This window comes from Ceratotherium simum, chromosome 24 (assembly GCF_057802395.1).
Source record: "Ceratotherium simum simum isolate JZ-2026a chromosome 24, ASM5780239v1, whole genome shotgun sequence".
Lineage (NCBI taxonomy): Eukaryota > Metazoa > Chordata > Mammalia > Perissodactyla > Rhinocerotidae > Ceratotherium > Ceratotherium simum.
This window is the reverse complement of record NC_141923.1, coordinates 15,347,511-15,373,765: the sequence shown is the minus strand read 5'-3', so window position 1 is coordinate 15,373,765 and position 26,255 is coordinate 15,347,511. Positions and strand designations below refer to the sequence as shown.

At 42.4% G+C, this 26,255-nt stretch overlaps 2 protein-coding genes across 10 annotated transcripts in view; one reads left to right on the top strand and one right to left on the bottom strand.

Moving 5' to 3' along the window:
* Positions 1–10,465, bottom strand: part of EFCAB11 (EF-hand calcium binding domain 11) — a 141,299-nt gene extending 130,834 nt beyond the window's left edge. For 3 of the 6 annotated variants that reach the window (XM_087448066.1, XM_087448069.1, XM_087448070.1), the window contains exons 1-3: positions 10,291–10,460; positions 9,634–9,729; positions 5,237–5,282 (exon numbers count right to left, since the gene is read on the bottom strand). In XM_087448066.1, coding sequence (XP_087304192.1) covers positions 5,237–5,282; positions 9,634–9,729; positions 10,291–10,365 — 217 coding nt within the window. In that variant the 5' untranslated portion in view covers positions 10,366–10,460. Of the gene's footprint in view, positions 1–5,236; positions 5,283–9,633; positions 9,730–10,290 lie in introns of all 6 variants that reach the window. The other 3 variants (XM_087448067.1, XM_004434192.3, XM_087448071.1) reach the window with 3 other exon arrangements.
* A 1,215-nt stretch (positions 10,466–11,680) lies between these two features.
* Positions 11,681–26,255, top strand: part of TDP1 (tyrosyl-DNA phosphodiesterase 1) — a 93,884-nt gene continuing 79,309 nt past the window's right edge. The window contains exons 1-5 of one of the 4 annotated variants that reach the window (XM_004434193.3): positions 11,681–11,773; positions 16,407–16,981; positions 20,577–20,620; positions 21,783–21,838; positions 25,598–25,694. In XM_004434193.3, the coding sequence (XP_004434250.1) occupies positions 16,414–16,981; positions 20,577–20,620; positions 21,783–21,838; positions 25,598–25,694 (765 nt within the window). In that variant the 5' untranslated portion in view covers positions 11,681–11,773; positions 16,407–16,413. Of the gene's footprint in view, positions 11,888–12,285; positions 12,396–16,406; positions 16,982–20,576; positions 20,621–21,782; positions 21,839–25,597; positions 25,695–26,255 lie in introns of those variants that run through there. The other 3 variants (XM_087448064.1, XR_015556130.1, XM_087448065.1) reach the window with 3 other exon arrangements.

Genomic DNA, 26,255 nt, shown 5'->3' with positions numbered 1-26,255 from the left:
CAAATAAAGAACCATCAACTGCCAGGATTAAGATATTTTACTATTCTACTCTGGGCCTGGTTTCCTTATTCTAATAAAGGGAATAGATGACAGTTTTCTAGGTCTCTTCTAGTTGCAAACTTCTTTCATTCTCTATGCTTAGAGAAGATATGAAATGCATCACAGAGAGCAAGGGTTGTAAAGAAATAAAACCCTTTAAAAGAGGGAGCAATAGTGTATATTGGAACCAGCCCCAACAGCAATCTGCTGCTTCCTCAAACAAGTGGCTTGATTTTTTTCCTCCCACTACCATAATTCCTTGTTCCTAGTGCCTAAGCAGTTTTTGTTGATACTCACTTGCTTGTTATGCTATAAGCTTAAAAATGTCATTAGCACCTTTTGGCTACTCATTCTGTCTGCCCTCAAATTCTCTCAGCATGACTTTCCTTCAGATGTTCCATTCTTATTTTAATGGCTTTGACTTAACTTTTTGCTCTTCTTAATCTTCACAAGGAACCTCGACAGAAACGATCCACCTTTTAGAGAGACCAGAAGCTCTTGGGAAGTAGTGGGATCTGGGTATTGGACTCTGTGTGAAGTGTGCGCATCGTCAGGACTCTGCTGAGTCAGGGTCAATCCACGATGTGAGTCTGGACCTCACCCAGGAAGCTGGGCAGCAGCTGGGCCCGGGGGGTGGGGGGTGGGACGGCGTGCTGGAGACCTGGCACAACCTTGTCTAGATGGAAGAAGAGCTACAGCTAGCACGAGAATTCCCAAGTTACAGCTACCCAGAAGAACTTTGGAAAGTTGATTACCTGAATAAGTAGCTCCCAGAAAGCCAAGGCCAACATTCCAGCTCTTCTTCAACATCAAAACATTAAGGAGAAGAAAGAATATATTTGGAAAAACATTTAATCTGTGCATAAAGCCTCTTTTTTCAGGAAAAATAACATGTAAATGTAACTGATATTACTGAATGGGAGAAAAGAGGGAGATCATGGTCTGAAATTGGTTCGGTATTGAACAGTTCTAATAGAAAAAATTTATGTTAGCAGCAATCAGAGTTCAGCAGTGATTTCTTGCTAGGATGGCTATTCTATTCTTTCCCTTAGATGTTTGTGGTCTTGAGTCTTCCCTTTCAAGTGAACACGAATTAAAGCTAGCTGGAGAGTTAGTACCCCGGCTATTCCTTTAATCATGAAAAAAGTGATGCTTTGAGAAAGTTAATTTGCCATTGATATCAAGACCAGAATAGGAAGGCGAAGGACTAGGAACTTGTAGACTAAGGAGAGTCTTTTCACAGTAATTTTGGAGAAAGGTGCTTAGCACCTACACTTTGATCTCATTCCTCCAACCCAATCCTTCCTCTGATAGGTCCCCTGAATTTCTCAGATGACTAATTTACTTTGGAACCTTTTGAAAGATATTTTAAAATTAATTATTAGGAAAAGATGCTGTGAAAGGAAGCATCCTAATGATTTGACTGGATGTGGATGTGCGAGTAGATGCAATATCCTTGATACTAAATGCAAGGAAATGCTTACTGCAGCAGGTCCATGAGCATATCATCAAAGTCAGCCTTACTTTTAGGGAAGGCAATTTTCAGTATCAAAAAAATCCCAGTTTTGAAGCAATCCTTAGGCCATAATGAATTTGAGAAAATGTTCCATAATAAGGCAGTCTTCATTAGATATAAGAGAACTCAGGAAGAAACCACATGAAGGTAGTAAATGTAGAGGGACGCTTGTCCAAAACTTAAAGGTCCAACGCAGATCAGCACTCCCATCAAAAGGAAGCTCTGTGACTGGGACAAATGCTAGAAATATTTCTGCATGATGTCAAAATTCAAGAATTAGAGAACTCGAAAAGGAGAGGAAATTTTGTAAATTTCATGAACAGATCTTCAGCCACAAGTCAAACCTCTCTCAAACATCAGAGAAAAGAAAAATACCAAGGAGGAAACTAACGATGGATACCTGGGGCATCCTGTTGCCACAAATCAGTCCTCACTTTACATCCGAGTACTCACACAAAAGAGAAACCTTTAGAATGTGATGAAGGTGGGAAAACCTGCCAGAATTTACCCTTCAGTGTACATCAAATTACCCACAAGAATGTAACACACGTGGGGAAACCTTTTTATGAAGTCATACCTTACTAAACGTGACATAATATATATATGGGGAAAACACAATATTGAATGTGGGAAAATGTTCTGTTGGAAGTCACTCTTTACTCTACATCAGAGAACATAATATACCTGTAAAGAGGGGCTGGCCCCATGGCTTAGCGGTTAAGTGAGTGCGCTCTGCTGCTGGCAGCCCGGGTTCGGATCCCGGGTGCGCACCGACGCACCGCTTCTCCGGCCATGCTGAGGCCGCGTCCCACGTACAGCAACTAGAAGGATGTGCAACTATGACATACAACTATCTACTGGGGCTTTGGGGAAATAAATAAATAAATAAATAAAAATTATACCTGTAAAGAATGTGGGAAATCTTTCTTCCAGAATAACACCTCTCCATACATCAAAGAACTAATTAAGGAAAGAAAACCTTCTGCGTGAAGTCAAATCCTTAATTCAGAATCAGAGAACAGACGTAAGGGAGAAAATCTATGAGAATAATGAATGTGAGAGTGCCTTCAACAATAGTCACACTTGCTATACCAAAAAAGTCACATAACAGAGAAACACTACATAAATAAAACGAGTGGGAGAAGACCTTCATTCTGACAGAGTAACTCACTGAATATCAGGGGATACCTAAAGGAGGGAAACTCGATCAATGCAAACAGATCCTTCTGCCAAAAGCCACAGAAATCTTTGTAGATTTGAATATCTGCAAAGAAACCCGAAGAAACAAATGTAAGGAAGCCTTCACCAAGAAGTTACAACTAATTGAACAAAGAAACAATATTTGAATATTTTGAAAGTGTGAAAATTTTAACAAGAAATTAAAAACCTGGGGAAATTCCATCAAGTTAGAGATTATGTCAAAAACATGTTCTCCTAGCAATAACATTGCTCTAAAAGTCACGTTCCATACATGATAACAAACCTTGTATACAAAAAATAATCCAGCAAACCCTTCTGTAAATTAACATGTATAAATAAAGATACGAAAAAGTCAAACCAGTCAAAAGGACACAGGAGCCAGCTTGAGGGAGTACTCAAAGGCTAAACCTGAGACAATTTGAGTGCTAAAATAATTGAGTACAATAATGAATTACAAATCATTAAAAACATACAAATTCATGAGTCCATACTGATAACAGACAGGTAGACAGATCAATTGATCAGGAAGAAGGGAAGTCTCTGGCTTATAGTAAAATGCCAAGGATTAACTGAAAGAAAGACTGGGATTAGAAAATCATTATTTTGCAACCATTACAGCAAAAACTGAATCAGACAAGAATCATGAATGGATACCAAATCTAGGGGGAAATTTTGATGAGAAGTAGAATATCTGCATTGTCTTAAACGTGTCTCTCCACAGACTGCTTATTAGTTGCAAGGGAGAAAATGAAAACAAATAATACAATAGAAAACTTGGACAATATCTTGACCAGTGATAAAAATTAATATCATCTGACAGACAGACAGACATTGTGTGCCTCCAGATGTGGCACTCTGAGGGTAACATACCACCTGAACAGTATTCTGGCTGAGGATTCTTAACTGCAACCTAATCGCAGAGAAACACCAGGCAAACACAAAAGGAGGAATGTTCTCAAAACAAAACAAAACAGTGAGGAGTGGGCTATTTCCTCAAAAATATCAATGTTATAAAAAGGGCAAAAAAAAAAAAAATCTACAGAAATGTTCCAGATTAAAGGAAGCTAAAGAGACATGACACCCAAGACTAATTCCTGTACTAAAGGTAAAAAGATGTTATTAAGGACATTCTTAGATCAAGTGACAACACTGGAATATAGACAGTAAATTAGACAAAAATGTAGTATCAATATAAATTTATGAAATTGATAGGTTGACCGTGGTTACGTACAGTACAAAGAGAGGAGGGGGTAGTGGCAGAAAGTGCAAATGAGAAGGCAAATGGGGTAAAATATTAACAATAAGTGAATCTGGGTAAAGGATACACGGCTGTTCTCTGTATGTATTATTTTTATTTTGCAACTTTTTGTAAGCTTTAAATTATTTCCCAAAAAAGGTAATTTTTAAAAAGCCAATCCAGCACGCTCCGAATCTTATCCCCTCAAACAATAGGTATTCATCTCTCTCTCTCTCATCTTCTTTCTCCCTCTTCACTAGATCATTCCACTAAGCATAGAAACACGCTCTCCATGTTCCAAAAACAAAAAAAGCAAACAAAACCTTTCTTTATCCACAGCCACTCTGGACCTACTGAATGACTTATCTCCTCACATTGTCACACTTGCTCACTTTCCGTTTATCTTCCACACACTCCACCCTGGCCTCTGCCCTCACCACACAGTGAAACTGCTCTTGCTAAAGTCACCAAACATGCCGAGGCTGCCAGCTCCAGTGGATCCTCTTCAGTTCTCATGCTTGACCTTTCAACGGCATTTGATAGCGTTGACCACACCCTCTTCCTGGAAATAGCCACTTCTCTTGGCTTTTGATCAAACACTCTTGATTTTCCTCATGCCCCTCTGCCCAACCTAAGTTTCCTTTGCCATTTCTTCATCCTCTACCTGACGTCTAATGGTTATAGTCCCCAAGGTTCTCAGTCCACTCTATCTTGCTGGGTGGTCTCATCCATTCCCATGGTTTCAAAAACCATCTACATGCTGATGACTCCCAAATTTATTTCTTCAGCCCAGAGCTTTCTTCTGAATTCCACATTCATACAGCCCGATTGCCTTGACATCGTTGAGTGAAACTTTTCAAACTTAACATACTCAAAATGGAACTCTTGGTCTCCCCCAACCCCAAATCTTCTCCCCCAGTCTTCTCATTTCAGTTAAGTGCCACTTTCATTCGTTCAAAGTCAGAAAACCTAGAATCATCCACTGGATGTTGAAATTAGAAGCTACATTTTTTTCTTTATGCTTTTCAACGGTTTCAAATTTCCTACAATACACATATATTATACTTATAAATACATGAATTAACCAAAATTAAAAGAACCAAAACCTCTTTCTTTTGGGTAATGGGAAACAAAACAAAGATGTGCTTAAACGTAATGCTTTATAGTCTCTATGTTTGTTCTTTATTTTAGTTTTATGAATGTCTAAAAAAGGGTAAGAAAATTAATATTAACTTTCATATTACCGGAACTGTTTGGATTTATTGAAGACATCACAGAATCAGCTTCTATCTAGAAAAGAGAAAAGAATAGAACATATAATTTCATGAAATGTTTTCACAGTGCAAGTTCTTAATTCCTGGGTGTATTTTATGAGAAACCAACTTTGCTGAGCCCAGCAAATAAGTAATGTAACAGAACAGCTATAATAGTCATTTTACTCTTCCATCAATATTTATGTTACCAGACGCTAATCTACGATAGACTCTAATGGCCTCCAAAACTTGATTCCATTGACCAAAATGGTTTAAGCGTATAAAATCAACTTGGCTGTCACACACATAGCATAACCTAAAAGGTAACCTTTCTGTTTTAGACAAATACAGCAATTATTACAATGAGCTCTATGGCTTTATTTTTAAATTTTTTTTCCTAATTATAAAAGTAACACGATGAAGAAAACATGAAAAACATAAAAAATTACGAAGAAGAAAAATTTAAAAAGCAGCCATCCAATGAAAACCATTGTTAACATTTCTTTTTTTTTTTTTTGCAGGGAAAGAGTCGCCCTGAGCTAACATCTGTTGCCAATCTTCCTCTTTTTTTTTTTTCGTTTCCTCCCCAAAGCCCCAGTGCATGGCAGTATATCCTAGTTGTAAGTCGTCTTAGTTCTTCTATATGAGCAGCCACCACAGCATGGCAACTTACAGACAAGTGCCGTGGTTCTGCCACCGGAAAACGAACCTGGGCTGCCAAAGCAGTGGGCGCCAAACTTTAACCACAAGGCCATCAGGGCTGGCTCCATTGTAAACATTTTGGCCTTGTCTAGCTTTTTTTTTTCCTATGCATTTTTAAACGTATTTGAGAACACACTGTATATAAAGTTTGGGGACCTGCTTTTATTCAATATTAAAAAATAAGCATTTTCCTACATTGTTATAAGAGCTTTATAAATATTATAGAATTAGAACCCTGGCAGCATCTGACGGTTTCTCCACCTTGGACTCCATGCCCTGCACTTTCTTGTTCCTTCTCCCCCTCCCAGATGGTTCCCACTGCATCTTCATGGAGTCCCTGCCTGCCCTTAAATGTTGGTACTCCCCAGTGTTCTACCCTCAGGCTACTGCCCTTCACACCCTGCACACTCCTCCTGGGCAATGCCATCCACTCTCATGTTTTGAGCTACCACCTGTAGACTGAAGAATCCTGAATCTATCTCCAGCCCTCACCTCTCTACCCAATTTCAGATTCCTCTAAGAGAGGCAGTACAATCTGAGAGCAGACCTTTACCACCAGAACCTCAACACCAGCACAATATTTAACAAGTGAATGCACTTGGAATGCTCATCGCCTCCTCAAACTTAATGTGTCCCAATCTGAACTCAATGACTTTCCCCTGAACCTACTCCTGAATTTTTTTACTTGGTGGCATCACTATCCCTTCAGTCCTGGTGTCACACCACTCTCTTACCACCACTACATCCAATCAGTTACCAGGGTATAACTGAAACCCATCAACAGTTAGCCATTGATGATTAGGTAGCTAGTATCTAAAGGTTTTTTCTGTTTTGCAATTACTGATTATAGCTTTTAGTTGTTCACCCGCCCACTGTTGACTGTACTTCTTAGGCAATATGCTATCTGACTCCCACGAGGTTCCTACAGATAACACCCCCATGGCACTGGGTCACCATGGTAATGGATGTTTAAGCTGTTTTTCAGGAATTAGGAACCCCTTGTTCAGTTCAGGCTGGTTGAGACCACCAACCTATCAACTGGGCCCGTGCAGATGCCCGATAAGTGACCTTTTGATATCAGGAGGCTAAAAACTCCAGCCTCAGATCATGCTAACGCCATCATTTTGTGAACATGCGTCCTATGAAGAGGCATGAAGTTTGACTTCACTTGTGCAGATCATCAATTACTTCACCTCTCCTTACCTCCAATCATCTGTCTCCACACTTCAGACCACTTTGCCCCCCACCCCATAAATATCCCTGAGTCCCCATTTTTGAGGAGGCGGATTTGAGACTCATTCTCCTGCTTCCTTGCTTGGCTGCCATGTGATTAAAACCCTCTTTCTGCTGCAATCTCAATGTCTTCGTGATTGGCTTTCTGGGCAATGGGCAAAAACAAACCTGGTTTGGTAACGTAACTTCTCCCACCAACCAGAAAGTGTTTCCAGACCCTTCATATCAGAGGAGTCTAGTTCCTTTACTCTAAATGCCTCCCAGGCTCCTATAAGTTACCACTGGAATTAGACCAGGTTCTTTGGCCCTTTCACTTTCTATTCTTAATCTCTTCTCTATCTTAATATTTCTCACAGAGTTTTATAAGTCTCTCTTCACTAAATTGTGAACTGCTTCAAAGTAGGGACTATGTTTTATTCATCTTTATATCTCTAGCACCTAGCAAGTGTTCCTTTTATTAAATACGAACACAGTAAATTTCATTGTGTAAACAACTGCATGAGTGTTTAAGTGATTTATCATACAAGTGCTTTACTGCTTCATGACCTGCATTTAGTAAATATTTCATTTGCTCAAAAGCAATCTTCAAAGATAAAATCCCAAACCTCAACCTAGTATAAAAATAAAAATCTGTTAAATTTTACAGAGGGTACACATTAAGTGTCACTTATTTAATAAAAGTTCATTGTACAAATGATTGATAAGTGTATAGGTGATTGACTACATTACTACTTTATTGTTAGTGATCTGCAGTCAATAAACATTTTGATTAAAAAATAAAATCCAAAACCTCAACCAGGTATGAAAATAAAAGTAAAAATCTGCTAAATTTCATGGAGTGTACATATGTATATTACATCACTGTACCTGTCATTAAATTCCTCACTTACATTCTAAAATTAAAACCAAACAAGTAGATTCAAGGGTGAGAAAGGCAGGATGAGACAGATATCTTTCCAGCTGAACCCAGGTTAAATACAATGCTTCAAAGGCTAAGTCCGTTAGCTGATCTGCTTTGGAATTGCAGCTAAAATAATTGCAGGTTAACAGGAGAGCTGCAATTTCTGGGAGTCAGCCCTGACTACTTCTCTGAGCTCCATAATCAGCCTCCCAGTAACCAAGCATCCCCTAGTAGTCGAACCACTCTGAACCAACCTGGGCTCATATACCAATTTGTATCAACAGAACATATTTACCATGAAGTTGTGATACATTTAAGCACAGTGAAGGACAGACAAGTGCGATACCCATAGTCCCTGGCCTTCCTGGGCTTGCAATCTGACAGACAGGTAGAGCCTGCTCATGAGCAACAGCTGGGCCAAAGTGATTGCCAAGCTGGTTGGTCTAATGAGGGCACGGGGGAGGGCATTCCAGGCAGAGCCCTGAGTCTCCCTCGGCTTGATGGCTGCAGTTGAATTTCTTAAACCTGGACAAGATCTTGCCTCTGATTAATCCCAGTTCAGCAGCTTAACAAGAAGGATCCCTCCATAGAATGGATGTAATAGACAAAGGAAGCAGCACAAGGCAGGAGAATAGCAAACTTGTCCTACTAAAGTAGGAGGTTCATTGAAGTTCAGCTGAATTCTCATTATTAGTGAATTAGTACAACCTTTCCTGGAAAGCAATAGCCAACAAAATTTCAAATATACCTAGCAATTGTACTTCTAGGAATTTATTCCACAGAGATATACCCACAGGTATAGATATAAAAGGATGCTCATTGCAGCAATGTTTGTAGGAATGAAAAATAATGGAAATCATCTAAACAACCAAAACCAAGAAACTGGCTAAAGAGAATACTACACAACTATTTTTAAAATGTGGTGGCGGTGTGTGCTTTTATATTCATCTACTGTTAAGTGAAAAAAGCAAGTTAAAATAAAATAAGCATACCGGGCACCCACTTATGTTTTCATAGAATGCTAGGCATGTTTGTCATGCATAGGAAATTTTGGAATGATACGTAAGAAACTGTTAATAACGGTAACCCCTGAGGAGTGGGACCCTTTGGTAGGGAGGGAGAGAATTTTACATTCAACTTTACGCTTTTCTAGACTGTCTGAATTTTTTGACTACGTAAATGTATTACTTTTATAATTTAAATGGAGAAAAAAATTTTAAGAAAAAAAAACTGCACGTCACTTCCTCTGTGAATTCCTCCTGTTACCAACACCCCCCTCCCACCCTTCCCTCTTGACATCTAGCTAGCATCTCATATTTATTATAAGTATTAGCAGTCTGGTGGTTAGATAGGCTTCAAGGACTCTAATTCATCCCTAAATTAGGTTCTTAAGAAGAAAGAGTAAAATTCACCACTGGACACCTCTCTGAAATTGCTTTTAAGTCAGTGATTTGCTTTATAAACATCCTAAACTATCCCTCTGCACTTGACTTAGAATGCACCCACTATTGTATTTTCTGCCCCGTCCCCAAATAAATGAAGAAGGCTCTACCTTGGAGGGCTTGTACCCAAACAGCATCACAATAGCAACTTTAAAGTCCTCTCTGCTTAGATAGCCTTTGTTATCTTCATCACATGCTTTAAATACCTAAAGAACATTAAATAACTTTAGTTAATAAGACAGAAACCGTCTGTTCTATTATTTTTATTCTACTTTATATTAAATTTAGACCTCCAAAATCTAAAACTCGGCTAAGCAGTAGGGCTCAGTAATGGTGTTTCATTATCTTTATTTTAACTCTCAAGAAATCTTAATGTGCTAAAATTCACCCAAAAAATGTGCAAACGACTTAATCGCTAGGCTGACACAAATTAATTCCTTTAAACCATAGGGATAAATTCTACCCAAAATTCAGTCCTAGAATTAGGAAGGTGAGGGAAAGGGGCTGGCTTTGAAAGGCAGGAGAAGTGCAGATTAGAAATTATTTAATAAACTATGTAGCGGAAAAGAAGAACTTGGAAGTAGCCAGAACACTGGACAGGGAGCCAGAAGCCTTGCAGCCCTAGGTTCAGTCATTAACCAGGACACTTTGGAAGGACAGCCCAGTCCTTGTCTGTGCAACCGGGCTGAAACAGACCCAGGCAGACTGACGGAGGTGAGAGCCCTGTGTCCAGTTAAAATCCAAGACTCATGCCTCCGGACACCTACTTTCCCCCATTGCTTGTGTTCTGAAGGGCTGGGTTGCCACGTCCGCGGCCGGGCCCCAGCCTGGGAGAAAAACATCGCGACTGCCACAACCGAGTCAGGACAGCCAAACCCGCGACCCCAGCGGCCAGGACCCTGTTCTTCGCAGACCGCGGGCCACGCTCAAAGCAACCCAGGAAGCTGAATTGGCCGGACACCTCTAACGTCTTCTCCCATTGGACGGCCTGCGAGCCACTGGCGTTGATCCAGCAGTTCTATTGGCCAGAGGCTTTCTTTAATAACGTTTCTTTGGAACAGCCTATGGCGGAGAGGCTCCCAGGCCCGCCCCCGCCTTGGCTCCGCCCCTCTCGTCTCCTTAACTCCTTGCGCGCGGCCGGGGAGTCAGCTCACTTAGGTACTGTTGCAATGTGTCCTGCATGATTTCTTTCCTTTTCTGCCCCCACACCTTGCAGTAAATTGATAATTTTGATCTATGGCACTGTGCTAAACATTATAGGAGACACAAAAGGAGTGTGAACAAAGCATAAAAGGAACCAAACAAAACGAGCCAAGTCCATCAGCAAGTCATTGGGGTCGAGCCCTCCAGGGTAGCCTACTGTGTCTGTTTTGTCCTCCAGAAAAGACTAGCACCTAGCACGGTGCCTGGCACAAAGCAGACGTTCAGTAAACGAACAAAGTGAGCCCTTAGGACGTTTACACCAAGTTATTCCATTCCATCCTCTGGAATAGTTGCCTAGTTTGAAAGAAACTCGGAGAATAAACAGTATAAACAGCATTGAGCCCAAATTCTATAACAAATATCCTTATGAAAGGCAAGGAATATGGGAGAGAGGGGAGTTCCGTTTTGCAAAGTTTTTCTCAGACCCCTCTCTCTTCTGGCAAATCAGTAAGATTAAATAAAAAGCACACAGGCACACACACCTGTTTCAACAAGGTGAAGAAAAAGGCATTCGAGGTTGAGTCCGATGGGAACTCAACCTATTATTTTACAGCAGGTTTTACAGTCTGCGCCCGAAGCGAGTCCGCTCCTCCCGAGATACTGGTCTCAGCCCTCAGCTGCCTTAAACTTCAGATGATCTTCTTTCCGCCTTTAAAATAAACCTTCCTGCCCTAATTGGGCTCCAGGAGCCTGAAGCTGTCTAATTGCTAATTACCTAAGGGAAAAGAAGGGGAACACTTCTTTTCCTCTCTCCCCTTTTCAGGAGAAACGGCCAGGAGGTGAACCGAGAGTTGGAGGCGGCCACGTCTCTCCTCCGCCCCCTTCTGGGGTAGCCCTCCAGGAGGGCTGCAGCCCCTCTGGATCCGGCGGTCTGTAAGACCCAGCGGCGGGCGTCCCGGAAGGGGAAGGGGCAGGGCCGGGGAGTGCGCGCGGCGGCCGGGAGGGTTTGAACGGCGCGCAGGCGCGGTCGGCGGCGTCGCAGCCGGCGGTGGGCTCCGGGAACCTCAGGTGCTTGCTTGTTCGGCGGCTGCGGCTGCGGTGCCTCAGGTGCGTGCTCGGCCGCGTTGGTGCGCGGGCCACTCGGCTCTGGGGAATTCGCGAGTGCCCGGCGGGGCTGAAGGCGCCTCCCGAGGGAAGCATCGCATCTTGTCAAGACACCAGGCAAGGCCCCCTCCGCCGTGGGCCTCGGTTTCCTCCCCTGTAGTACCGCTTAGGGTCGCGCCGCAGGCGTCGCGGAGACCCGAGTCCTGTCCGCAGCGTGGACGTGAGGGGTCCCGCTGCTCGGGTTCTTGTTCCGGCTTCTCGTAATAGTGGGTGGTCTGGGCAGGTGGTAGTGATTGCTGGCGCTCACCATATGCCAGGCACTTAACCTTTCTGTGCTCAATTTCCCTGTAAGTGGAAGCCGTCGTGGTACGTAGTATAGGCTTGTGAGCATGAGATGAGTTTACACCCGGTAAAGCGCTTCGAATTGTGCCTGGCCCGAGGTGAGCACACAGCAAAGTTAGCAGCTGTCATTACTTCCCCCTCCTACCCGGAATCAGCCCGCTTCACTGCATCCCCACCGCCGCCATCTCCGAGCCCCCTGCAGGAGCCTCCTCAACTTGGACGTTGTGTCTCCCTTCGAACCATTCTCCACACAGGGTTGTAGGAAACCTAATATTTTAAAAAGGTAAATCGGGCCGAGATTCTCCCCTGCTTAAAGCTGTTCAGGGGGCCCCATCGTTCTAAGAATAAAATCCGGTATCTTGAACACGCCTTCTTCCTCCTCGCCCCCTCTTCGTCCTGGACCACTGCCTGCCTTGCTCAAGTCCTTCTGTGAGTTCTTGGAGTTATTACAACTTAGTTCCCACCTCCTGGCCTTTGCAGGTTGAGTTCCCTCTACTCGTAATGCTCTTCATGTGTCGTCGTGCCCCCCCCCCATTTTATTTGGCTAGTTCGTTTTCGTTCTCCAGATCGCACTTAAATGTTACTTATTCAGAGTATTCCAAGGTAAGGTCATCCCTGTAAAATGTCATGAATGTCTGTACGGCCATCTTGGCTCTTTTTTGTTATTTTTGTCTGTGTTGGTGTGTCTCGTTCCTCCTGAAATGTAAGCTCTCCTAGGGCAGAAACTCTTTCTATATTGTTAACTCCTGATTCCCGGTGCTTGGCATCTAGTACTTGCTCAATAAGAATGTATTGAATGAATGAACGCTGGGAGGTGGGTATGATATCCATTTTGTGGAGGAGAAAACTGAGGCGCAGCAATTAAGAAACCTGCTCAAGTGCACATTTACTACCTAGTAATGACTGGATTTGAAATTGGGGCTCATGTCTGCCCACTACTGGTCACACAGGGCCTCAATTGAGGAGCCTGACTCCCGGGCCCTCTCTGATGGTCTGCAAGCTGTATAAGGAGCGGCTCGAAGTGTAAAAGAAGTACCCCAGCTGGGTCTGGTATGCTGGGGCGGGAGGAAGAGCTAACAGCTTTAAGAGGAGTACCCATTTGCAGCTGCAAGTTTTTTTTTCAGTTCCTGATAAAAGCTCTAATGTTCCCAGTGGGCATTCGGTGGGAGAATTCCTTTCAGTTTTCCTCCTCCTTGGCAATATAGCTTAATGCAGTGTTTGCCAAATTTCAGTCATTCACCTGCCTCCTCCCTAGTTTTTGTCTTTCTCTCTTAACACCTGTACTATTATTTGCTTAATATTTTTATTTGAATCCACTCTGTTACATAAACACTGCCTTTAAAAAGTAAACTTTATTATTGTAAATATAAGGGAGCCATAAGATACCTTCTGCTGATGGTAAACAAAAGTGTTACTGTTGCCTGCAGAAGAGCCAAAGTCTGTTATTCAAAAATAAGATTAGAGGCATTTCTACAACACCACACCTCTCTCCTTGATTGAAACAGGGATTGGATTGGATTGGAAAAGGGAGATACTTTCATAATGAGATGTGAGTTAACGTCAGGTCCCAGTCTCCTCGTTTGGGAAACACCGCACTGTGCTGTCGTGATTGAATGTTAGGTCTCAGAATCAGCCCACCTGTATTATAACTCTAATTCTGGTGTCACCACTTAGCCAAAGTGTGATGGTAGACTGTGCTGTGCCAGGCACTGCCCAGGGGAGACAAACCATAAACAATTGAAGGAAAGCTCTTGGGTTCTATCTTTGTAAATCTGTGTGACTTGATTACAAAAGTGCTCTGAGAATCCTGGGAACCTGGGCCTGTGTGAGAGAGAAGTAAAATTCTGATGCCAGGACCAGATCCAGTTCTCCAGGGTAAAAGATCAGTTGCTGACTGATCTTGGCGTTTACCAACAGCTCTTCTCCAACAGGCTAAGCGCTTTGCTTCATAAAGAGGTTGGTAACCTGCTAGACTTAGTGACTTGATGCGATTTTATTAGGATATTCCAAAGGTTTTTTGCCTTTACTTGGTAAATAACTGTCAGGCATATTTTTGAGTGTGGGCAGATCAAAACTATAGAGCAGACCAAAAACAAAAGCACTTTTTTCTCTAGTAAATATCTTTTTCAAAGCTTTGTTTTATTTTTTACCCACTTGCCCTACTTTCTTGGAATTCTCTGCCCTTCTCCCCCCTCTGCCTGCACGTGTGGTTCTAGAAAACACAGATAATGATAAAACTGAAAGCTTTAGAAATTTTCTAAATAGTTCACAGAATCGCTAAAGAGGAATAAATATCTTCCCTTCAGAGTTCTCAGGGTTTTTGAATTCCGTTTTATTTCTGTGTAATTCATCTGGGAGAGGGATAATGGTAGCCTCTAACATGTCTGTGTACAGCTCCTTTTCTCAGATGGGAAGCTGAACCCTTTTTTTCCACCTAAAAACTGCGACCCTCTATTTGCTCTGGAATGGGGAAGGCATCTACAGAGAACTGCCTCAGGACTCTTCATTGAAGATGCTATTGCCAAAGTTACAAAACTGTAGCCACCAAAATCGTTCCTTCAAAGTGAATTATGACAGCTTGAATACCTCTATCCAGCAACCTCCAGAGTCTAGAACACTAGGGGAACCTAAGTTTTAAAAAATGATTGGAAAAAACAAGTAAACAAGACTGAGCTGTTTAAGTAGGTGTTAAGTAGTAAGTCTCTCTGAATCTTTCGTGGAGAAAACCTAGTTCTCAGATCCTGTTAACTATCACAATACAATTCTAACAAACTTGGTTATTTGGTTTCTTAACCCCTAGCAGATTAGAAGCAATTTAGGGGCGAAAAACCTACTCTGTGAGTTCTAGCAGCTCCTAGAGGTGAGTTGGACAGAGTGGGAATGGACAGAGAACTCTTAGAAAACATGACCTAGACAGAGTCTAGGGCCACTATTACAGGAGCGGCCCATCCATCTCTGCAGTCCCTAAGGCTTTAGCTGTAAACAGCGTCCACGCCAAGTGGGGGTAGTAGTGACCCTGAGCCAGGAAGAATGGATCAAATTATGGTCTAGATGCACTTTGCTTAAAAACTCCTTGAAATATGTCGTTTACAGGAGAAACCCTGTCTGTCTTGACTGGTCATTAATTGAAAAGTTAAATGAGAAATTGTGAAAAGTGATAGATACCTTAAAAATAGTTTTTTTAGCTTGAAACATATGAAAGAATATTCATTTGCAAATCTTTTGGTGTAGAATCAATCTTTTTTTTTTTTTAGGAGTGGGGTCCTATGAACAGTGTCAAAGTCTGTCTTGGTATACCCCAGTCATAATGCAACCTGCTTAGTCTCTTTAAAGTAGAAAAAATTTAGACACTATCAACAAGCTGAGCAAGGACCCTTGTGTTCTATAATTTTCCTCTGGATCTTGCACTAAAATATTTAAAACAAAAATCACACTAGGGAACTCTTCTTTAGCTATCTGGAAAATCTACTTAGATAGCCCTTTACCCTTGAATTGGCAGCACTTTGTAGGTAACAAAACCAGGAGTACCTGACTCATCTATTTCCTCTTCTGAGAGCAAGAAAGTAGAAATCAGACTGTGTGGTTTAGAAAATAAGTGTTTTGCTTCAGTATGTTCTTTTCTCTGCAGGTTTTAGTAGTTTGATTTAGGACAAGGCCAATAAAATAAGTTAATTGGGTCCTCATGGAAGTACTTCTAGTTAATGTAGTTACAGAATTGACCATTTGACACTGTCTTAAGGAGTTTGTTAAGCTTTGTGGTAAGTAGCTTATCTTTGGGGAAGTAAGAAAGAATCACTGAAGTCCTTCAGGCTCCCATGTTTGGGTGAAGGATAGATTTGTAAATTCCAATTTGACCTTAAATATTTGAGCATAGTCAGAATTAGTCTTGAAATCTCTCAAATTGGCCTTAACCCCAAGCACCTGTTGCAAGCTTGAGGGCCAAGAATGAACATTTTTGTTTTGTTTTGGTGTTTGGCTCTCAATCCGCTTTTCTAGCGCATCTAAGAACAAGGTCTACATTGAAAGCAAAGGGAGAAGAGGAAAAGGTGACCAGGATTTTTGCTGTCACTTTATTTGCCAAATTCCCATAGCAGATTTTGGTAATATGCCTCTGAATGCCTACAAAGCCGCTGATGTCAGTTGCATGGCTCAGCATCTGGGAAGTGTCAGGTGTGCTGTATGTGGCTGTATGTGTTGTGGAAGCTCATATGACAGGAAATTTGAGAGCAGTAGAGTTAGTTTGCCAATGGCATAGTGAACGAGAAATAACGATATTTCCATCTTTCATTTCCAGAAGTGTGATGTCTCAGGAAGGCAATTATGGGAGGTGGACAATATCCAGTAGCGATGAAAGTGAAGAGGAAAAGCCAAAACTGGATAAGCCATCTTCCTCTTTTCTCCCCCGTGCTGGGCAGAGAGCAGCAAATGAGCCAAGGTACACCTGTTCCGAAGCTCGGAAAGCCGCCCACAGGAGGAAGCTGTCACCCGTGAAATTCAGCAACACAGATTCAGCTTCAGAAGTTTTGCCTCCCAAGAGGCTCAAGAGTGGTTCCCAGGAAGACCTAGGTTGGTGTCTCTCCAGCAGTGATGATGAGCTGCAACCAAAAAAGCAACAGAAGCAGACAAAGAAAGTGGCAGTCAAAGAGGAGGAAGGCATCTCTTCTCCCAGAGATGGTGCTGCCCAGAGAACTGGAAATCCTGGTCCTCCCGCCAGCCGCAGGCTTGAAGAGGAAGACGATGAATATGAGACGTCAGGAGAAGCCCAGGACATTTGGGACATGTTGGATAAAGGGAACCCCTTCCAATTTTACCTCACTAGAGTCTCGGGAATTAAGCCAAAGTATAACTGCAGAGCCCTCCACATCAAGGGTAAGTGATGCTGGGTGTCCAGGAGCTGTCAAACTGCACGTGAGAGCGTCCCCCTCAGTAAAACAGGAGGGTAGCCTAGAATGATCTTCAAGAACCGTTCTTTGTGGTCTTAACTCAGGAAAGAAAATAACCAATTTGACAAGCAAATGCATTTGTTTGACATCAAACTGCTTAGGAAATGAGAGTATTTCTCACAGCCCTGTAGATTAACCCATTGAAACACTTAGCACAATGTTTAGAATTATTTAACTTTTGAAAATTAAACTTGATCAACAACACTTTATTAACAAAGTAGCAAATACTTGACAGCAGTGGTTCTCTTTGGTCCCTGGGCCAGCAGGATCAGCAGCATCACCTGGAATTCATTCAGTGCAAATGCTCAGGCTCCACCCCCGGTTCATTGACTCAAACTCGGGGGAGCAAGGCCCTGCAATGTGTGTTTTAAGCTGCCTTTCATGGGGATTCTAATGCCGAATCGAATTTGAGAACCACTGCTTGAAAGCCTGGTTTCAGTTCCTGGTGAAGAAGCAAAAAAAGAATGCCATGATCTTTGGTTAGTCCCCACGGAGCATCTGTGTGATACTGTGATATGTACTTGGTCTTCATCCCCGGTTATAGTTGGTTTTTGTCCCAGGCTCCTGAAACAGCTCCAAAGTAATAAAGGTGAAAAGGGTGTCTTTTGTTATTCATAACAAGCCCCTTTCAGCCACACTTGAGTGAATGAGGTTACTTCTGGAAAGCGCTTAAAAGTTGGTGAACCAACCATGTGATTAAAGTTGGATCTTTCCGGTGCACCCCCTCCTCTGGGGTAGGGCAGCGGCTGGGGGTTGAGTCAACCACTAATGGCTAGTGATTTAATCAAGCATGCCATTAAAAAACCCTAACTGGGGGCTGGCCCCGTGGCTTAGTGGTTAAGTGTGCGCGCTCCGCTACTGGCAGCCTGGCTTTGGATCCCGGGCGCGCGCTGACGCACTGCTTGTCTGGCCGTGCTGAGATGGCGTCCCACATACAGCAACTAGAAGGACGTGGAGCTATGACATAGAACTATCTACTGGGGCTTTGCGGAGAAAAAGGGAAAAGAGGAGGATTGACAATAGATGTTAGCTCAGGGCCGGTCTTCCTCAGCAAAAAGAGGAGGATCGGCATGGATGTTAGCTGGGCTGATGTTCCTCACAAAAAAAAAAAAAACAAACCCTAACTGGAGGGCTTCCAGGTAGTGAACACATGGAGGTGCTGGGAGGGTGGTGCATCTGGAGAGGGCGTGGAAGCTCTACCCCCTTTCCCCTCACCTCACCCTGTGCATCTCTCCTGTCTGGCTCTTACTGAGTTGTATCCTTTTATAATAAACTGGTAATCTAGTAACTAAAGTGCTTTCCCTGAGTTCTGTGAGGGCTTCTGGCAAATTATCAAACATCGAGGAGGGGATCGTGGTAACCCCCCGTCTGAAGTGTGGGCAGTCTTGTGGGACTGAGACCTTGACCTGTGGGGTCTGATGCCACCTTCAGGTGGATGGTGTCAGAATTGAGTTTAAATTGTAGGACACTCAGCTGGTGTCCGCAGAGAACTGGAGAATTGGTCTGTGTGGCAAACCCCCACACATTTGGTGTGAGAAGTATTGAGTGTAGAGAGGAAACAAAGTTTTCCTTAAGGGAAGAACAGGAGCTCTAGAACCCAAGACACAGCGTTTGAATCCTGGCCTCAACCAGTTGCTTGCTGTGTGGGTAACTAACAAAGGACCTAACGTTCTTCAGACTTCAATTTACTCGTCTTTAAACTGGAGATTCAGAAAAAAGGGAGGAAATACGTGAAGTGACCAGCACACCATATGCACATGGTAGATACACAAAATGAACATTGTTACCCTTATTTCACATTAACTTTTTTTCTGGCCCACAGTCAAGAAAAGATTATATTCACTGTCAATAGTGTTTTAAGTATATATCAAATATATAATTGTATTATATTTCTTCTGTACGAAGTAGAAATCTTTGTGTATTTAATTCCGCACTGTAAAGAGTTTGATTCTAAAGGTTGTTTTTTTCTTTCGGCAAATGTCTAGGTGCTTTGAAGAAATATAAGATTGCAGTGTTTTTGTTTTGAGAGAGATTGATACAAGAAATAGAGAACTATGCCAGGTTTTGCTGTATATAATAAAATGATAAAGACTGGCTATTAGCACCGAGATATTGAGGAAGGGAGGTAACATTATGATAAGAGCTTTTACATAGATTATTACATAGATTATCTCCTTTAATCCTCACAACAGCCTTATGAGTAGATGGTACAGTTGTCCTCCTCTGATAGGTGACAGATCTGCAGTTTAGAGAAGTTAAATAACCTGCTCAAGATCACAGAGCTGGTGAATGGTAGAGCTGGAATTTGAATCCAGGCTTCCCAGCATCACAATCCGTGCTCTTCGAACTGTTTGATACACCCCTGCAACACATGTCATAACTGAGATTGTTGAGAAGCTCTCATGGAGGAAGAGGGACTTCAAATGGGCCTTGCAAGATGGGTAAAATTTGGAAAAATAGAGGAGCCGCCAATGGGGACAAAATGGAGGACACCATCAAGGAATGTATTGCAATTTATCTCTTGTGTACGTCTCCCATTAAGATAGGAGCTTCCTTAAGAGGACTTTTTGTTCTTTGAAAATCTTTGTACCTTAGTGTCTAGCTCAATGTCTGGAAGACTGGAGACACTTAGTAAATATGGGTCACATAAGTGAATGAACCCAGTCTTAATCCTCAGAGGCAGTTTAGTGGTCAAGAGCAGAAGTGCTGGAACCAAACAGTCTGGGTTCAGATCCCGACTGCCCCTTCCTCACTGTATGGCCGTGGGCGGCCTCACAAGGAGCGACTCCTCATCTACAAAACAGGAATAACGGACCCCGCCTCAGAAAACAGTTGTGAGGAGTAAGAGTCAACGTGTGGAAAGTGCGAACAACAGTGCCTGGCCCCTCGTAGGTCCTGGACAAGTGTGGCTGTTACAGTCAGTGATGGTGAATCTGATGATGATGTACTTCCTCTCATGGTGTAGTTTATGAGAAGCGAGCTTTCTGACCTATTGGAAGTCAAGCTTGAATGCCTGCAAGGTGGGGCCTCCTTAGAGATGACCTGGGATGCTAGAAATTTGAGCTTAGGGTTATGGGTGCCTCTGCCCTCTCCTCAGGAAGAGAGTGCTCTCAGGCTCCAGAGAACCATCTTGCTAGCCCCAGGGTGGCAAGGTTTCCTGAGAGGGACTTGAATGAGTACTTGAAGGAGGTAGAAATTAAGAGATTTGGAAAGAAGAAGAACATGTATCATTATTGTCCTTATTGGCTATTTCTAGAATTGACCAGTCATCCAGTGCTGAAGTTGTAGATTTTAATTTTACATTATATTTTGTTGAAGAATACATAATATTATTAAATAGGACAGGGAAATTTTCTCTTAAATTTTATGGAACATTAAAATCTAGCTTTGTAGTGACTTCGCAGCTGTTTTCTAAGCCAAATTTTGATCGTCAGTGACTCTTTAGTAAGTCAGTTGTGATTATTATTACCAGAGAATTTTTATCAAAATATAAATTAGATTTAAATGTTTTGTCTCCTCAGATATCTTATCTCCTCTGTTTGGGACACTTATTTCTTCAGCTCAGGTGAGTTTACAGTTTCTTCTTTGGGTGAAGGAGAAATATAATTAACTCCGTAAGAAAATACGAATGGTGGGGACCTGTGGGCCAGTCCTATGCAGGGTCCTCGAGATGGCACATACCTGGAGACTGGCATCACACGCTGTAGTTGTGGGATCCACGGCCACCAGCGTAGAACATGGATGCCACTATCAGTGGAGCTTCTGACTCTCAATTGGGCCACAAGGACTGGCCAAGAAGTCACTTTGGAAATACCAACCTGAGGGACTTCTTTCTGTGACATTGGTGATCTCTGGGACTCTGGTGCAACTCCCCAGAAGGTGTGGGTAGAGAGGTGAAGGCTAAGTCAAGTTTGATTAGATTTAGAAAAATAGATAAGAAATTTCCTACACCTACGAAAAAGAAGTGAGTGAAAGTTATAGATACTCCTGCACGTTTGGTTGCTCCTGCCTGACAGAGCTGGTTCCTTTGTGTTGATAAATCACGTTAATGCTCCAGGCTCTCAAGTAAATAACCAGAAAAAAGGTCACGCCCCTGAAGAAAGCAAAGCTTTCTGTGCGCTTCATGTTCAGCTTGGCCTCAGGAGTCCTGGTCTCCAGAGGGAACATGGAGTGAATTTGTGTGTGCTCTCTTAGCTAGATTGAGTCACTATGTCCAGGAGGAGGGTCAAGGGTTACCCGGGCATGGGGAGGAGCCCCCGTGGGTGATCCAGTGCAACCCTTGTGGTCCAGATATAATTGTTATAAGCCTAGTGAATGTCCAGTCCCAGATGCCTGTTTACAGAGCTGGCTCATAAGTTTGCCTGAAAGGAAATATTCAAAAAGTCCTTTTTATAATCACCTAGGGGAAAAGGGATAAATTTATAAGCTCTTTTATTTAAATTAATCAGAGAGCTCTTAGAAATAGCAAATACGCTGCCAAAGCATGCAGAGATAATTTCCTGTTTTCTCATGCACTCGTCCATTGATTCAGATTCCTCGAGCCGTGTATTCCCTTCCATACCTATTTTAGGTTTGTTTATGAATGTTGTAGCATAATTGTCTAGGTTTATAAATAAAATATGTAGTTTATCATTATTTTAGAGTTTCTTTCAATTTAATAAACAGTTCTCCTTGTAGACTGCTTGGTTAAAGTACTCATGACTTAGTTCTTTCTTCCCCCCATCTAGTTTAACTACTGCTTTGACGTGGACTGGCTCGTAAAACAGTATCCACGAGAGTTCAGGTGAGTTCCACAGGATAATAGATGACGTCATAACTGTAATGGGGCTTTAAAACACAACACTTGTATTTCTCAGGCAACTGCTGTTTGTCTTTTTTGACTATTTCTTTCGAAACCATTGAAATCATACAAACATTAATTTATATGGGGAAAAGAGCGTCTTTTGATCTATTCTAACTAATCACATGCATTCCTTATACAGATTTTAGCATTTTCCTCCGTTGCTCTGTCCAGAAGTAGATGAGGACAAATTCCAACCCAATAAGAGAACTTCACGTCCAGTGTTAATGTGAAGGAAAAGATCATTGCTACATGCTTTCTAGACCTATAAACATGCCACACTTCTCTTAACACATCACTGCTATTCTTTTTGAGAATCTGTTTCTCAAATGATTCTTCCTGTGGTTTAGGAGTTAATAAAGGGGACCAGAGAGCCTTCCCTTATCCAGGTTATGGAGGGATGGATTTTCAGTCTGTCTACTGCAGTTTCTCAGCCTTGTGCTAGGCAGTGCAGACCACATAAAGATAGCATCGCATGGTGACGTGACACCCGTCCTGTTTCCAACACATTTACATGGCATAATCCCATAACATCAGGTAAGGTGGCAGAATACATGCAGGAAAAGTGATTGCCAGGGTCCTCAAAGTCCTTAGTGCACTTAGGGATCAGATGGTGGAAACCTTCATTATTAACAGTAGGTAAAATGCTATTGAAATTTCCCAAGCAGCTTTGGCATTCAGGGGCTTGTATTTGACCTCTAACACGCAGGATTAGTTGTAGATGCGTGTAACAGAAAATTCAAACTAACAGTGGCTTAAACAGGGAAGAAAATATTTTCTCCAGCCTAAGAAGTCCAGATGGTGGATATTTGTGGTCTGCGTTAGGGGCTGCTATGATTCTCAGGGACTCATCCACCCCTTATGTCTTTCTGTCCCACCATCCTGGTGTGTGACTTCAGTCTTCAGAGTCACCTCGTGGTCCAGGATGGCAGCTAGAGCTCCAGGTCACTGGTCTGTGTTCTAGGTGGCAGGAGAGAGAGAGGAGGAGAAGGATGAAAGGGCCACGTCCCAGCTGTGCCCCCTCTGAGCAGCCTTCCTGGAGTCCCATGTAACATCTGCTTGTATTTCATTGAGTGGAACTCAGTCACACAACGATAACCAGCTCTAGAAGAGGCTGCAAATGGAGTCTTTTAGCGGAGCACACCTTGTCCTGACTGAGATCAGAATTTTGTTAGGAAAGAAGAAGGGAAAACGGATATCAGGAGGCAATGAGCAGTCTCTCCCATGGGCTCCTCCTGGCGATCAGTGTCCCTGGAAGTTGCGTTGGCATTTTCTTTTTTTTTTTCCGAATGTGATGGGAATCACATTTTTTTTCTTTTGGTGAGAAAGATTGGCCATGAGCTGACATCTGTTGCCAATCCTCCTCTTTTTGCTGAGGAATACTGGCCCTGAGCTGACATCTGTGCCCATCTTCCTCTATTTTGTATATGGGACACTACCACATAATCACTTGATGAGCCGTGTGTAGGTCTGTGCCTGGGATCTGAACTTGCAAACCATGGGCCGCCAAAGCGGAGTGTGCAAACTTAACTGCTACGCCACTGGGCCGGCCCTGGTACTTTCTGTTGTTCATCCCTTTGCTTCTCAAAGACCTTGAAATCAGATTGTCACTCCTTTAGAGTGTTGGCAAAGTATAGACTACGGTTCCTTTAGTATCTGTTAGGGGGTTGAATTTTCTCACCCCAAAAAAGATCTGTTGAAGTCCTAACTCCCAGTACCTCAGCATGTGACCTCATTTGGAGAAAGGGTTTTTACAGAGAGATTCAAGTTAAAATGAGGTCATTAGGGTGAGTCCTAATCTAATCTGACAGGTGTCCTTACAAGAAGGGGAAATTTAGACACAGACACACAGAGTGAAAACATGAGGGGGACACCGTCTACATACAAGTCAAGGAACACCTGAGGCTACCAGAAGCTGGGAGAGATGCCTGGAAGATCCTTCCCTGACAGTCCTCAGAAGGAAACTATGCTGCTGACACCTCGATCTGAGACTTCCAGCCTCCAGAACTGTGAGACAATAAGTATCTATTGTGTAAATCACCCAGGTTGTGGTCCTTTGTTATGGCAGCCCCAGCAAACTAGTACAATATCCACTGGACTTGCAGTAATTCTAGTCAAGGGACTATAGTCAAGTCCCTCTCCCACCACCCCGTTTATTGCTGAATGCATCTTGGCAAAGCCTTCAAGAGCATTGTAAGGAGGAGGAATGACCTAAATGGAAAGTTAAGGTAACATCCAGAATTTGTATACAGAAAAATTCAGATCATGAGGGTTAATACCACCTTATGTTGTCATTGAGATGCTGCCTGTGTTATGGTTCTGAGAGAGAACCAATAGGAGATACAGAGGGAGAGAGGGAGAAAGATTGTTATGAGTAATTGGCTCAAGGAGGAAGAGAACAAATGCGCCCTCCACTTTGGGGGCGTCGTTGGGGAGGGCCGTCTGCTTTACTGAGTCCACCCATTCAGATGTCTGGAAACACCCTCAGAGACACACCCAGACATAGTGTTTAATCTGGACACACCTTGGCGCAGTCAAGTTGACACAAAATTAACTGTTACACTGCCTTTTTGTGGTAGTTTATAGAACCAATAAATTTGAAGTAATTAACAAGGACTTCAACTTCTGTCAATAATGTTTAATCTTTTTTTTTTAAAAGACCTCATCTGATAATACTAGTTGTTTCTAGATAATAGATGCACGAATGTCTCTTGCATTATTCTTGTATTGTTTTTCTAGTTGTAAAATAGAAAATTTTTTCCAAATAGAAAAAAATTGGGAAGGCATGTTTCTTAGTTTTATTTTACCTAACATGTGAGAATAAAGCTATTGAGAATTATGTGGTTAGGTATTAGTACTGGAAGTGCATTTTCTATAATGTTTCTTTTGTAGTTGAGTATTGTCCTTTCATGTTTGGTAGAGAATCATTTGCAGTGTAATTGATAGTGTAGAAATGGCTACATTTGTTCATCTTGATTGCTTGTTGGAAAAAAATCCAATTTTTGTTTTGTTGGGAGAGTTTGTAAAGGTATATTGATTTCTAAGGATTATCTTTCTTTAAATTAACTGGGGAAGATCACGGTTCCCTTAAAAAGCCTTTTTAATCTATTCCTGAAGAATGTTTTTATGTTGTCCTTTTGGAATTCAAAATTATAGCATTTTCAGTGGACCTTGGGCTCTGTTTCATTGAAATGTAACCACCTATTAATGAGTTTACATCGAGCCGTGGGCCTGGGCCTGTTCACTCTTGTATCCTGGGGGTGTAGTCGACCTAGCCCACAGCAGGAGCTTGGTGGATGCAGGTATAGAAAGGAAATGAGCCATTGCTTGGTCCAAAAGAAGGGAAAGAAGAGAGCATCATACTATACAACAATAATTGTATATCTTTTAATCCATCAGAATGTAAACATATTAACACAGAGCTAACTATGTGCCCCTTTTGGACCAAAGAAGGTAATTATTCGAGGACTTGGAGTCACAACTCCTCTGGGTCACAGCGGAGCTTTAGGATGGGCCCCATGGCCCCATTATAAGGGTAACTGGTTAGTGAAGATTAACTGGTCACTGCTCTGTGTTAGCCCCGTATCAGTCACCACAAAGGCCTGAAACAGCTGCCCAGTGGTAAGGAAGTAGCATTCCTTCACTAGCCAAGAGTCTATCTTTATGAAGGATGTATTTTGAATACTTCTGATCTCTTTTCAGGAAGAAACCAATCCTGCTTGTGCATGGCGATAAACGAGAAGCTAAAGCCGACTTATATGCCCAGGCAAAGCCTTATGAAAACATTTCCCTCTGCCAGGTAAGCTCCTTATTGCCATTTGAGATCAGGCCTGGTCTGAGAGTTGGAAGGAAATTTAGACATTTAGTCTATCACCCACCTAGTGCAGGAATCCTCTCTCTAGCATCACCAATAGATATTTATCTGGCCTTGGCTTAAATACTTCCTGAGATAGCCCATCCCATTTGTGGGTAGCTCTTGTGGTTAGAAAGATTTTTCTTTATGTTGATCTGATATCTCTACATTAGTCAGGTTTCTCCAGAGAAACAGAACCAATAGGGTGTGTGTCTGTAGAGAGAGGTATAATTTAAAAGAATTGGCTCACATGGTTGTGGGGGCTGGCAAGTTCAAAATCTGCAGGGTAGACCAGCAGACTGGAGACCGAGGGAAGAGCTGATGTTGCAGTTTGAGTCCAAGGGCAGGCTGGAGACTGAATTCCCTCTTCTTTGAGAGAGTCGGTCTTTTTTCCACTTAAGGCTCTCAACTGATTAGATGAGGCCCACCCACATTATGGAGGGTAATCTGCTTTACTCAAAGTCTACTGAGTTAAATGTTAGTCTCACCAAAAAAATATCTTCACAG